At 31.6% G+C, this 15,053-nt stretch overlaps 1 protein-coding gene across 2 annotated transcripts in view; it reads right to left on the minus strand.

Annotated features, from left to right (window-relative positions):
* Positions 1-15,053, minus strand: part of LOC144855345 (uncharacterized) — a 29,196-nt gene that overhangs the window by 8,622 nt on the left and 5,521 nt on the right. The window contains exons 4-19 of one of the 2 annotated variants that reach the window (XM_078713169.1): positions 13,743-13,856; positions 13,526-13,639; positions 13,049-13,159; positions 12,387-12,500; positions 8,281-8,403; positions 7,743-7,853; positions 7,134-7,250; positions 6,832-6,948; positions 6,413-6,529; positions 5,621-5,737; positions 4,320-4,436; positions 3,715-3,831; positions 2,533-2,652; positions 1,765-1,881; positions 942-1,076; positions 700-813 (exon numbers count right to left, since the gene is read on the minus strand). In XM_078713169.1, coding sequence (XP_078569295.1) covers positions 700-813; positions 942-1,076; positions 1,765-1,881; positions 2,533-2,652; positions 3,715-3,831; positions 4,320-4,436; positions 5,621-5,737; positions 6,413-6,529; positions 6,832-6,948; positions 7,134-7,250; positions 7,743-7,853; positions 8,281-8,403; positions 12,387-12,500; positions 13,049-13,159; positions 13,526-13,639; positions 13,743-13,856 — 1,875 coding nt within the window. The remainder of the gene's footprint in view (positions 1-699; positions 814-941; positions 1,077-1,764; positions 1,882-2,532; positions 2,653-3,714; positions 3,832-4,319; positions 4,437-5,620; positions 5,738-6,412; positions 6,530-6,831; positions 6,949-7,133; positions 7,251-7,742; positions 7,854-8,280; positions 8,404-12,386; positions 12,501-13,048; positions 13,160-13,525; positions 13,640-13,742; positions 13,857-15,053) is intronic. The other variant, XM_078713170.1, reaches the window with a different exon arrangement.

Below are 15,053 nucleotides of genomic sequence, written 5' to 3' on the forward strand. Positions count from 1 at the left end.
CACTATCAGACACCAGTTCCATTTTGACAAGATGAAAATGACTCATACATCGATCTCTAGACGAATATGAAGATTTGAGACTATTTTGCACACGTTACTGATGTGTCCCCATTTAAACACATGTTTTTTACTTTGGTAAGTATGTAATGACATTTACGAAATTTAATGTCTTTTAAATCAGCATTTTGGGATGTAAGCCTAAAATTGCCTAATGTCTAGCTTAGATATTTGAAACTATTAACATCTTATATTAATTGTGGTCCCATTTTTATTTGCGACCAATTGCGACCAAAAGCAAAACTTGACGATTTCTGTACTACTTTTAGTCAGATTGAAGGGAAGAATGGAAAATAAAAACATTCATATATTCTTCTGCATGAACATTAAACAGCACTTTACAACAGAACTAATTAAACTGAATAAAACATAAAAATGAGTTAAATGTCAGATGAATATGATTTTAACATGAGGTTAGAGGAAATGGAATACATTGACTGATCACTCGCAACTTTTTGCAGTGATCTCCTCCCACTGATCACAACAGTAAGGAGTTAGACCTGCAGCTCAGTTGAATATGCATACCAGTTGAGTATATGAAACAATTAAGTACAACAAAACAATTGTTCAAGTCAAATGAACATGTTATACGAGTTTATAGGAGAAATACATGAAAACTTAAGAAAAGTTCTGTTCTCCTACCAATTTCACAATTTGTCCCAGTATATGCTGACGTACAAGAACATGTGTACGTAGTTCCGGAAGCAGTACAAGTTCCCATGTTTAGACAAGGATTTGGTGAACATGGAGTAATTTCTGTAAAACATACAAAAAATATGGAATAAATATATAAAAAAATCACCACATATTTCCAAAATCCTATCTTTCAAATCATAAACGTCAAGAAATTGTATTGGTCCACTTAAAATAGAAATTAATTTTACCAATTTCACAGTTGGTTCCTTCATATAATTCTGTACAGGAACAGGTTGCATAGTACACTCCGGTGTCTGAGTCCAACGAATCGGTGCATGTACCAGAATTCTGGCAAGGATTTTCAACACTGCATGGTGCAATAACTGAAAAACAACCGGTATATATATTAACATTATTACTTGGCAAAATGCTGATATTTGCTTTGTATATTTGTTAGATATTCATTAAAGATGTATTGTCCCTTTGACCAATTCCAAAAAAATAAAAAAATAAATATTTTGAAAAAAAGTGGGTCATTTTGAAGTATCATAATAGTTATTAACTTTCACCAAAAATTAGTAAAAAAAAAATCATTTAACTGAAATACAGACGTTTTTTTGTTCAAAAAATAACTTTGACTTCCAGTCAAAGTTTTTGATCAAAACATATCTCATAATGCAACGCGCTTTTTTGTCTACTCTGTATGCATAATCATAAAACTTCCTCGCAATCTGTGTGAGAACACCTTCTCAACCATGACGAGTTGTAAACAATTCTAATTAGCATCATTCATAATGGATACTCGTGGTTTGAAATCTTCGTTTACTTTCGTTCGCGACGATTTTCCAGATGCAATGTAATCAAATTAATTTACCTGTTAATTACGTAAACTTGTCGTTTTTGGCTCGAATTTTCGACTTAAAGTGAATAACTTTAATATTACTTTGATATGGCCAATTTAAATTTAGAATATTTTGACCTTCATTTTTTGTGTTTCAAGGGACAATACATCTTTAACAATTTGATGTTATCGTACTTAAGATTTTGAAGAAAAAAAAAGTAAATACATACGTTGCTGACAACTATTTCCTGTATACTCAGCTGGGCAGATGCACTCATAAAAAGAATCTGTGAGTATGCATGTACCACCATTTTCACATGGGATGGAAATTATATTACAATAATCAACTGCATAAAAAAAAAATTTTTTTATAAAAACCTATTCATAAATTAATTTATGCTTTTTATTTATTGATGTCGCCCAACAAAATTAGACCAGTGATTTTTGTGAAGTGTCACCATCGAGCTACATTGACACAGAAGACAGCACCATTCAATTTTCTGTATGATTTATTACTTTACAAAATTTCCATTCAGTACCTTGATTGCAATGAGAAAATCCTGGTACAGTGGCAGAAAAAACACTTGGAAGAACAAGATGATAGAAGAACCAGTGCCATTTGGTGGCAGCTTGACACAAAGGTATCCTTTGTGGGTATGAAAGTTGTTGTATGTGCTCTGTCTGCACTATCAAACTTGATGTGACAACAAAATGTGATGAGCCTATATTATGGACATGATAATGTCATATCACTACCATATTAGGGCATATCACACCTTTTTTGTCAAACTAGTTTGATAGTGTAGACAGAGCTAAACACAACACCACGTTTTGAGACGTAAATACATATACATTATAAACTAATAGAACTTTTCGAATGAGACCATTGTGCCTGTGTGCAACATAGCTCATAAGTAAATGATCGTCTGAAGATGTAAGCTGCCGAACACACTAGAAATAAGCCTTGGTGTATTCGTAAGAAATAAACAATACTTTACTATTTTCACAGTGGTCGCCAGCATAATTATCTGTACATGTACAGATATATGCACTGGAATCAACAGAAGAAATACTGCAAGTACCACCATTCTGACAATCAACATTAAAACATGGATTCCCTGTGGTAAAGTTAATAAGATATAGTTATTACAGCATACTATATACTACTAGTATGCTCTGTCTACAGAATCAAGCTAATTTGACCAAAAAAAGTGTGATGTGCACAAATAGGGTAGTGATATGGCCAAATATGGTAGCGATATGACATCATCATGTCCATATATAGGCGCATCACATTATTTTGTCACATAAAGTTTGATGATAGTGTAGACAGAGCTTTAGAAAGGTATAACACACTTATTCTATAAACATTTACACATGTACATAAAGTGGTGTGGTTGTGAGAGGCCTACTAACTACTACAACTTTTTATCTAAAGTAGCTGAAAATCCACTTGGATGGTATTCCAAATCTTGTCAGGTTTTATTACATATGTTATTACCTTCATAAAGAAATAATCTTTTTATACATTTTTTTAATTCATTCTAGGCAATGCAGAATGCCTTTATTTTTTTTATACTAACCAACTCTATTATTTTAAGTAAACATAAAGTAATATGAATAAAAAATCGAAAGCTTGGTAAACCATATAAAAGAAATTTAAAAACAATAACATACATATAAGGTACAGTAATAAACAAAACAATGATATCCAACATTAATTAAAACTAAAAAATTTAAATTAGAATGACGAACATTAACAAGATTATGTGTTGTAATATTTCAGTGACTCCTTGAAATCATTTAAATTAAATAATTGTAAACAAAAAGATACAAAATATAACCAACATATAAATGTAAATCCAAAAGCAAATTACTGAGAAAAAATTACAATGCTGTGAGTGGCTGGATCTTTATGGAGATACAAAATAAAGTAAGCAAAAAGCTAAATCAAGTGTAAAAAAAAGTAAGTAAAAGTGAACACCCAGAAATATTTGCAGAGCTTTTGGGCAACCCTTATCAGTGCAATGTAACAAATCTATACACATATATCAATACATACAAATATTATTACATACATTATTATGGAAGGTGAATAAAAACAGTGCATGCTATTAAAAATGAAAGATTAATAAGTAAAAGAAGAAAAAAAATACAGCCACTAGATCTTAAAAACCTACAATATTCGCACATGTCCCCAAAGTAACTAACAGGGCATATGCACGTGAAGATAGTTTCGGTAATTGTTTTTACACAAACTCCGTTATTCTGACACGGCGTGCTAGAGCAAGGATCGGCTAAAAGGAGAAATAGGAAAGCGTTTTGTTGTTAGCGTTGAGCCGTTAATGCGATAGTACAAAGAAAAATGATTATGTTAACTTTCATAAAACTGGAAACTTTTGATCCAAAATGTCTAATCAAAAAAAAATTGTATTATTGTAATGAAAGAAAATAATTTCAAAAGACAATTTACTATTTTCTACAATTAATTTTTATTAAAGATTTTTCATAATAATATAAAAATTATTATAAAATGAATTCGTCATGTAAAGGGCAATAAAGGAAATATATTTTTTTTGCTTTTATCAATTTTGCCTATTAATTAAAATATCAATTATACTTTAAATTTTAAATTAGAGTGTTTAGGAACAACTGAAAGAAAAATAATGACAATTTGATTCCATTATGAGGTCAAGTTTATTTACACATTCTAAGAATTTAAACAGATTTAAAATTTATTTGTTAAATTTAGTGTTGTATAGAACACACAAAAAGATGAACGTACACATTTCGCATTGGGTTCCAAAATAAGAAGTCTCACAGAGGCAGGAATAGAACGTGAAACCAGCATCCTGCATGCATATTCCTCCATTAAGACAAGGGTTACTTGTGCATGGTAAGGCTAAACAAAGCAATACAGTTGTTAATAGAGTTAGTACAGTACGTAGGCCTATAATTACTTGCACATGGCTAAAGAAGGCACAGTTAGTTAGTATGTTAATGCTCCATGGTTATAATGTTACTTGCACATTGTAAAGCTAAACAAAGAGAATAAAGAGTTATGGCCGTTTTTTTATTATTAATTATAAATAAGAAACGAAGATGTTGAGACACAGGACAACGCTTATCATTATTTGGAAGTTTCCACCTTCAGTATGTTTCTTGTAATAGTTATAGGAAATGTTCTGATTGGATTCAAATCTGTTTGGAAGAGTCTTACACCAACTTGGTATCTAGCATTTTCCACTAATAGGGTTCTGCGTTGTACGAAGTGTTGTACGGTAAAACGCTAACTGTTATATTCACAATTGTCAGTATTGTATGTTCAAATATTTAACCCTATGCAAATGGTACTTGTTAATGATCAAAATTTCACTGTAACTCTCTTAACCAATGAAAAATAGATTGCCTGGTTCTCATAAGCAGTTTGTGGTGTTAACCACACCCATCGTTCAATATATATAAACTTAAACATTGACTCTCTCAAAACAATAATCAAATTCACAAAATGAATTTCTTGGTTTATTTAAAAGAAAATAGCTTTGTTAACTTCATATTAAACATATTATAAATATTTGGAGAAACAAAGTGTATAAAGTAAAATACCAAAGTTTACAATAACATTCCATTGCTATTTCAATGAGTGTGGGTGAATACAGACTAGAATAGAGTGACCTGATAGTATTCATGGTCATACACCATGACATTGAGCATTGATGCATTCAACAAAGAAGTGAACTATAATCTTTTTACAGTTGTCATTTATGTTTTTGTATAGATAGATTTGATAATACTTTTTGTTTAGTCTAAGGACACAAACATACTGTACCCACGCTTTATAGCACAAATTGCAATGTATGATATATTTACTTTTTTAGTTGAAGAAACTATGAAAGTTCTGCCAGGAAGTGGTGGATCCAGGTTTTTGAAATAGGGATCCAGGACCTAATATTGTGAAATTTTTAATTTAAGGGGAGAGGGGTCTATTAGTGCAAACATCTATTTCCAGTTAGATTTTAAAGAAACAAGAAAAATTAGTATCTATATACAGACAAAAGCATTGAACAAACAAGGTGGGTAATTTACCTGTCATGCACCTAGCTCCTGAAAATCCACCGGCGCATGTACAACTGTAAGAAGTAAATCCGGAATCTGTTGTACACGTACCTCCATTTTCACACGGAGAACTGTTACATGGACTCGCTAAAATATAAATAGACCAAAAAAATATTTTTAAAATGCCTGTTAATACTCACAAATTATCATTTGACCAATCATGATGCGATGGATAATCTAAACTGCCGCTCACGATTGGTCAAATCACTTGCGTTGTATCTATTGTATGTCCATGAGGGAAAAAAGCTTTATAGATATATTGACTTGAATGATAAAAAAGTATATTGTATTCCTTGATTAAATAATTATAGCAATAACATTAGTAATTCAAACTAAATATTTCTTCTACACTACCAAACTTTATGAGACACAAAAATATGATGTGCTCATATATGGACACGATGATTTCATATCACTACCATATTTGGATACATCACATATTTTTTGTCAAACTAGTATATGATAGTGTAGACAGAGCTTTAGATTGAAAAAATACAATAAAGGTAGGTTGCTCTTTAAACAGGCAAAATAAAACAATTCTGTTAAATATTTTAAAAGTTGGAAGTGAGTAAGTGAAGATGTCACATTTAAACATTAAAAGAAACAGTATACAAGTTTTAGGCAAAAGGTTTATCATAAAAACAGAATAGATTTTAAAGTGTTTAGGTTTAAAAAATGATGGAATCATGTTTTGATTCCTAAACATGGACACAAGTGTGTTGTGTTGGTACGGAATATTAAACAAACTGAATGGATATTTACGTGTGCTGCATGTAGTCCCTGTATATCCACTGGCACAAGAACAACTGTATAAAGTGTATTGAGAATTTGTAGAACATGTACCTCCATTCAGACAAGGAGAACTATTACAAGGATTAGCTAAATACAAAATAAAGCAAAACATATAACAAAAAGAGTATAAGAGAATATAAGTGTTTTAACATTTTAGCTAACCTCTATTCTGGGGACATCTCTATAAAATAAAGAGTTTGTTACGTCCTAAAGGTGTCCTTTAAATAGAGGTTCTATATGCGAAAATTTTAGATTTGAAAAAAGTACTACAGTATAGTAGAGGTAAGTGAAGATTGTGGTTAAACATTTAACAACATAAAAGATTTAGAAAGAGACAAAAAGTGTGTTTTTTTTTACAAATAGACAAAAGATTAAAAGTAGAACATTACGTGTGCTGCATGTAGTCCCTGTATATCCTGTAGCACATGTACAACTGTATAAAGTGTATTGAGAATTTGTAGAACATGTACCTCCATTCAGACAAGGAGAACTATTACAAGGATTAGCTAAATATGAAATAAAACAATTTGTAACACACAAATCAAACAAGGAAAAGAGGAATAAATACTACAACAAATAAACAAAATATTTTATAGTGAAACATTACACAATAGATTGATATTGAACAGACTGTAGAAATACAATACAATAGGTTGTTAACAGCGTATTAATAAACTGTCTGAAAATTTACGTGTATTGCATGTAGCTCCTATATATCCACTGGCACAATTACAACTGTAAGCTGTGTATTGAACATTTGTACCGCATGTACCTCCATTCAGACAGGGGAAACTGTTACAAGGATTGGCTATATATAAAATAAAACAAGAATATATATCTGTGTAAAACACATAATTAAACACTACAAATAACAAAAGAGCTATAAAACAGATCAAAGTCTAGGACAGTGTTGGAAAAACATATATTAATCATTTATTCCAATAATTATCGATAATTTTTTGGCATTCAAAACAAATTATGAACAATAACTGTAGGGCAAATGATGTTATCAGATGACTAAATACAAGTAATAATTTCAATTTTATGTATTTTTGTTTGTTTTTATGCAACTTTTTATTTTTTTATTTCCATGCTATATAAAAAATGCTATAAAATAAAATCAATTGTTCAATTTTCTGGGGAGTAGGTATGATTTTAGTTTCTTTCAATTAAAAAATGAGGCAGTATAAAGTGTGTATGATTACCCAAAAAAGCTCACGATATTATAATTGCATAAAAAAAGTTTAAACAAAATGGGAGTTACTGCAGTAACTACAGTAGAATAATTTTGATCTCTTACGTGTACTGCAAGTTGTTCCTCCAAAGCCACTAGCGCATGTACAAGAAAAGGAGCCGGAATCTGCAGAGCATGTACCGCCATTTAGACAAGGGGAACTGTTGCATGGAGAGGCTAAAATATAAAAAAAGAAAAACGCATTTTTTTTTTTTTTAACCATATTTAATGAGGGTGATCCATCCAGCTATTGCTGATCATTAGGGACCCTCAGAGGTTCACAAGACAAACATAATATACACAAGATGCTCTACATAAACAAAGTCTTATTACAAGTCTTTGGGAGTGGAGTAATTTGGTCCTTAGAAAAAATCCTGACATGTGACGGGACTTGAACCCAGGACCCTTGGAGTGGTAGCCAAGCATCATAACCACCAAGCCAAACATAAAACTCAAAATTTAATTGTTCAGTGATCATGTTTAATGCCATTAAAAAAAATTCTCCATTTTGTAGACAAAACAATTTATTTTTACAGTAGTCAAGAACAAAAAAAACATGATATATAATGACCTCTGAACAAAAAAAAAACATAAGATATCTTACTAGAAGTTCCGCAGTTGTCTCCTGTGAAAGTGCCGGTACATCCGCAGGTATAATAAGCATTGGTACCGGAATATTGGTTTTGACAGACACCACCATTTAGACACGGACCACTCACACACGGTGCTATATAAAAAGTTACAAAAATAAGTTTAGTTTAGTTTATAAAGTTACAGTAGAATATGGACACCCATATTCTGGGAAATACCTAGACATTTCCTGTGAAACCAATGGTATGAAGTGACACCCCTTGTTGTGGCCACTTAATAGTGGTTGTACTGTAAAAAAACACCTCCAATTGCTACATCATGGTGTAGGCCTATTATCAAATGATAAAGAAATGTTTAGTAATAAATATTGTAACTCAAATATTGAAATATCATGAAAATCATTGAAATAATCTGAAAAATCATAAGACAACAAAGTAATGATTGTAAATAAATAAAATAAAAAAATTACAAAATCTGTGAAGATTTTTCTTCTTCTCTGCCAAAATTAAAAAAAAAAGGTTCTAGATTGTCACTATGTCAATATGAATGACAAGTTGAAATAGTACATTAATTGTAAGATCATTATGAAAAACATGAAAAGAAAAAATGTTTTAGTTTAGTGCATCTTTCCATTCATTTTGACAAAACTTTGTAAATATGGATGCACATGATGAATTATTTTAGATACACTGTATATTCGCAAGACTGCACTCAACCTTAAACACCATTTTACACTGTGTTTATTCAAGAACTATATAAATATTTGTACAAGCTATGTATGACAAATAAATGCAGTACACAATTGCTTGTTTTAAAATAATACTGTGGGAATTGATATTGTGTAAATATACAAACATGTTTTCAATGCAAACCACTTCTCTTAAAATTATTTGAAAATAAAATACCTAATAAGTAAAGACAAGCCCAGTGGGCTTAACCTTGAAACAAAACACAATTATTATTATTATTGGGATAGATAAGAAGAAAAGAGTATTTTCCTGAAAGACATTTTCTGATAAGTCTATTGAAACTCTTTATGCACCAAAAGGTCACAAATTAATTAATTTTATTGAAATTTTCTTCAGCAAACTAGAGAGTTTAGGCCCAGGAAAAAGAATTGAATGTATTAACAATTCCTAGATTTTACAAATAATCGAGAAAAAAAGAGAAACAAAACTACAAAACTGAATTAGAAAAGAAAATTATGTTTAAAAAAGTGTTAACTTTATATTTTGAATAAAAAACATTTTCTAAATTTCAAAAAGTTAAAGTACTGACATAGCAACAAAAACCTGGAAAATGTTAAACAAATTGACAGACTGAACTCAATAATAGAAATAAAAACCAAAATACAATATTCCATACAAATTCAAAGTATTACATAATCCCCAAAATTGTATCAATAGAAAGAGAAACTTTAAAACGCTTCATGCATAACACTACTACCTGTTATGTTACAATAGGTGCCTATCCAGTTAGAAACACATTGGCAGACGAACCCTAGTAAGACATCTTCACTACCAGGTTGCAATACCTCAATGCATTCACCATTTTGACATGGATCTGGGTTGCAGTCTGAAGTAGGCTGAAGTACTAGGGATAGTAATACGGAATATGTAGGTTTTTAAAATACATGTAATACGGATAATGTTACGTATTCTTTATGTGTTAGAGGTTACAGTAGGCCTAATGATGATGACAATGATAATGAAAATGAGGTCAAGAATGATAATGAGGTCATGCATGAAAATGAGGTCACGAATAAAAATGCAGTCCATCATAAAAGTGGTGACATAATTGTTTTGTTTGCCTTTTATATAGATAGATGGCAAAGGTGACAGTAACAATGATGATGATAATGACAAAAAGGTCACCAGTGACAACAAGGTCACCAATGACAATGAGGTCACCAATGACAATGAGGTCAAGTACAGTGGTTATATGGTGATGAAGAACAGTGATGAGTTGATAATACTGTGCAATGAATTAAACTTACAATTCTCACAATTATTCCCCTCATAGTTCACAGCACAATTACAATTATAAGAGTTACCAGAGGGAGTACAAACTCCTCCGTTAAGACATGGATTGGGACTACATTGTTGACCTTTGACATGTCGAAAATGAGCAGCATAAAAAAGAAAGTTATTATATTAAGATTAAGAAGGTATAAACATTTCTAGTCTACGTTCTAGATGACGATTTGGCTTAACATTTAAAAAACGAAAAACATTTTGGCACAGTTGGCATATCATACCTAGACATGGAATCTAAAACATCAAAATAGCCATTGTATTGGTGGCTCTCATACAATGTAAACAAAACAATAGTTAGAAAACTTAATATAATACTGTATATTAATATAATATATAATATTATTTTTTGAAAAACGCTTACTTATTTTCAATTAACTACAATTTCTAATTGACATTGTTGTTTAGTCAAACTTAATTCAGAGTATCACCTCACCATTGTAACACGAAGCTTCCAAACCGAATTGAACACAAATACTACCAGTTGGACAAAGGAGCGATGCACAAGGGTCAACTGAGGTCAAATGAAGGGTAAAATAAAACAATGAATTATACTATTGCATTTAGAGAATCGTACTGTGTATGGTGCGCTACACAGTACAAAAAGTGATGGGTGAAATGGATAGATAGATAATGGAAGGAATGAATGGAAAGAAAGGTAAATCGGATGAATGCAAAAATTAATAAATAAAAAAAACAAATGAAAAGGAAAAAAATGTTAAATAAATGGATTAAAAAATAGATAATTGAAATGAAATTATACCACAAGAATGATTAGATGAATGGGAAAATTATAGATACAGAGGTATATGGATAGAAAAAATACTGGAAAAAAAATACTATATGGAAGAATCTACATTCCCACATAAGGAAATTATTTTTAAAAAAAAAATTGAAAAGAAAATAGAAATAATAAATATTCTCCTTCTCTTTTAATTTCTATCTTAAGAGAATTTCCTAGTTTGTTTGTTTTCCAAGTTCAAAGCAATAAGCAATTTTAGATAATACTGAAATCCACAATCTAAGGAAAAATCCATTGAAAAAAAAATAAATAAAATAAAGATGTGTGTTTACCGCTTTCACAAAAAGGTATAGTGCCGGAGATTACACAAACAGTGTTGTCAGGACAATTCACATAGTTACAAGGGTTTTCTTTTAACCAGAAATAAAGTAAAAAATATTATATGAAAATGTAAAAAATGAAAAATTGTAAAAGTTATCAAGAAAGTGTAAAATGGATAAAACCAGGGAGGAATAACAAAAATGAGAAGTGTAATTTCACTGATAGAACAAACAATCTAAAATAATATTCTTTATTTAGATTTTATATTTATTTTAACTAAGTTATTATTTTTATTAACTATGTTAGCGTTTCTTCTGTTACCTAAGTTAACATTTCCCTTAACTAAGTTAATATTTCGTTTAACTAAGTTAGAATTTCTTACTTAAACATTATTTAAAGAAAATTTAATTTTTAAAAAAGCTGACAAAAGTTACCAAAAGCACAGTAATATAGTAACTAAGTTAATTTTTCGTTTAACTAAGTTAGAATTTCTTACTTAAACATTTATTTAAAGAAAATTAAATTTTTTAAAAAGCTGACAAAAGTTACCAAGAGCACAGTAATATACTCCCTCTATTGACAGTAAACAGTACTCATTGGCTGCACATGACGGGCAGGGATCAACTGTAAACAAAGGTTAATTATTAATGCTGTGTAAAATAGTCGAGTGTACACTAACAGTATGTGCCTGTTTAGCGATATGACATTAACAAGCTTTTGATTTGCGCTGCCCGACAGCCTAGGATGTTGATGTGTCATAGGTTGTCGTCTGAAGCTAGAAACCAGCAGAACGGTGTCATAGAATAAAGCATGACCTTATTTAGCAACGGTCGTTGGCCATTGTAATTCGTAAGCTCCATTGATTATGATAGAGAATGAATATGATTGTGATTCATGATTACAAGAGTGATATTGAAACGCCTTTTGACAGATTTCCACTACAACCATTTTTGTCAAAATAAATAAACATTTTTTCTGAAGCCTAATAACAATAAACAAATTATGTTTCAACTCGATATTTACCGTTAAGTTCACATGTTGCTCCTGTATACGCATTCGTACAAGCACAGGTATAAGAAGCGCCCACCACGCTACAGGTACCAAAATTTTGACACGGGTTAGGGTTACATGGTGAAGCTGAAAAACAAACACATTCCTGGTTAACATACTACTTATGCACATTGTGTCCAAGAAGCCTTAAAAAATTGTACAGTTATATCTACTGAAGCCTGGATCCAATTCGGTGGGCAGACAAAAATTGGATTGCGTGCTGTTAGTTGGATCCGTATGAGATAACACTATATAACACACCAAAAAGATTCTTGTCTTTTGATTGAACGATTGTGGGTCACATGGACAAACTCTTGATGTCAGAGTGCATTATTCCTCGTTGTGTTACACATGAGCAACCGGAAGGCATGACGTGTGGATAGGCTGTTGAATGCGCATCGATAATCAACCTGTAATGTCATGTCGTCTATTGTTCTGCTCTGCATCCGATTGGATTTCTGCATTTTCGAATGGTAGGCCTAATTGACCTAGCCTCTTGTAAACATTATGTAAATTACGAATGTTTTATATTCGTGCAATGGGGTAAATACTTTCTTTCGGTGAAAGATGAAATGACTCCTATTTTCACCTGGGGCATAGATTTACAATACAGTTGTTTCAAGATTTCAACTTACAAGTGGTGCATGTTGCTCCTGTCCACGCACTAGTACAAGTACAGGTAAAGGAAGTGCCTGTCACAGCACAGGTACCAAAATTTTGACACGGGTTAGGGCTACATGGTGTAGCTGAAAACAAACAATTAATTTAATTATTTACTGTCTAATATGTGTTTTAATGTATGAAAAGAATATATACTTTACCTATTTCGAGTTTCTGATTAAACATGGGCCTTGGTTCTCTGAAATAGTTTAGGCCTACTATTTTAAGAGGCGTCTTATAGCAGTTAAAAATAGTTTTAAAAAGATACTCAGCTAGAACGCGAAGTATATTTACATACTATATCTCCATTTTTTCCTCAGGTCAATTTAACTAGATTAGACCTACATGGGTATATTAACTGAAAAACAAATACAATTTTATTGGTGTACTAAGTAGATCACATCTGATTGGCTTAAAAAAATAATTAATAAGTACAGGTTTTTCCAGCTTACCTGTGGTGCATGTTGTTCCTGTCCATCCACTAGCACAAGTACAGACAAAGGAAGTGCCCGAGTCGGCACAGGTACCGAAGTTTTGACATGGATTAGGGTTACATTGTGTATTAACTGGAAAAAAAGAAAATGCTAATGTACTAAGTAGTTCACAACTAAATATTCTAAATGGGTGTCATATTGGTTTAATAAATATTAATAACTACAATGTGCTTACCTGTAGTGCATGTTGTTCCTGTCCATCCACTAGCACATGTACAGGTAAAAGAAGTGCCTGACTCAGCACAGGTACCAAAATTTTGACACGGGTTAGGGTTACATGGTGTAGTAACTGAAAAACAAACACTTTCATGATTAACATATTACATATGGTTCTCAAATTGTTGTGCTTAAAAGGCTTTCAAATCTTCCAGTTGGATTTCTAGTTTTCTACATTTTTTTTACATTTTGAGCCTTCCATGCCTATATATATATTTGTTATTGTACTTCCATAATTATATTGATATGGTGATTTATCATTTATTGTTACTTTTCAGCAAAATGACCTACAATACCAACCAACATTACCAATTCTTTATAAATTTGACGTCTGTGGCCCGCCATACGTAATTCACTGTACGTTTTGAATGACACTTACGGCGCATCATACCTTGACGTGCCATACCCACCGCGGTTGTCGCACTTATATTAAATTGTCGCACTTTGTAATAAAGTTGTCGCACTTTGTAATAACATCGCTTTTTGTAACATTAATAAAGGTTGTAATTATTGCCATTTTATTGTCATTTTAGGCCTACTAATTTCTAATAGATAGGCCTAGATAATAGAACGTCCGCTGCAACAAGTTCTGGAACGTCGTACCATTGAGCTAGCTCCAGTCGGCCGATGCCAAAAGATAATAGTCATATGGAATGCAAAAATGATCATAATGTAAAGGCCTACTTTAACAGCAAATTTAAAAACGGAAAATACCCTTTTCCGACGAGTAGGCTTATCGAAAAAACGCAACAAAAAGTAACTCTAAAAGGAAGATAACAAGAAATGAAAAAGACCTTTGAAAACCGAAGAAAATATGGACAAACAGGATACAGGGTGACTTGAAAACAGCAATAAATTACACTGGCCACCTTAAGACACACTCGGTGCACGACGGGGATAACTGGCACAAAATAGTATAACGCGCCTAACGAACGATATGAAGCGTATTGATAATTTTGTAAAGGTTAAACAAAATTCGAACGAAACGAAACTCCTCGAACCAAGATAAAATCGAAAATATTAGAACTTAAATAAAAGATAAAAAGTACAGTAAACCAACAAGATATAAATACATTGATTTGAAGATAAAACAAACCACATTGATTTGTAAAAATTGCATCCAAAAATAAATAACATTGTTACTTACTCGCTGTACCCGTTTGACAAAAAGTTCCAGAAAATCCAGCGAGACAGCTACACGTGTATGACGTTTGTGACGCAGCAACGCATTCACCGCCATTTGTACACGAGTTTGAAACGCATGGATTCG

The sequence above is a fragment of the Antedon bifida genome, chromosome 11, assembly GCF_963402885.1.
Source record: "Antedon bifida chromosome 11, ecAntBifi1.1, whole genome shotgun sequence".
NCBI lineage: Eukaryota > Metazoa > Echinodermata > Crinoidea > Comatulida > Antedonidae > Antedon > Antedon bifida.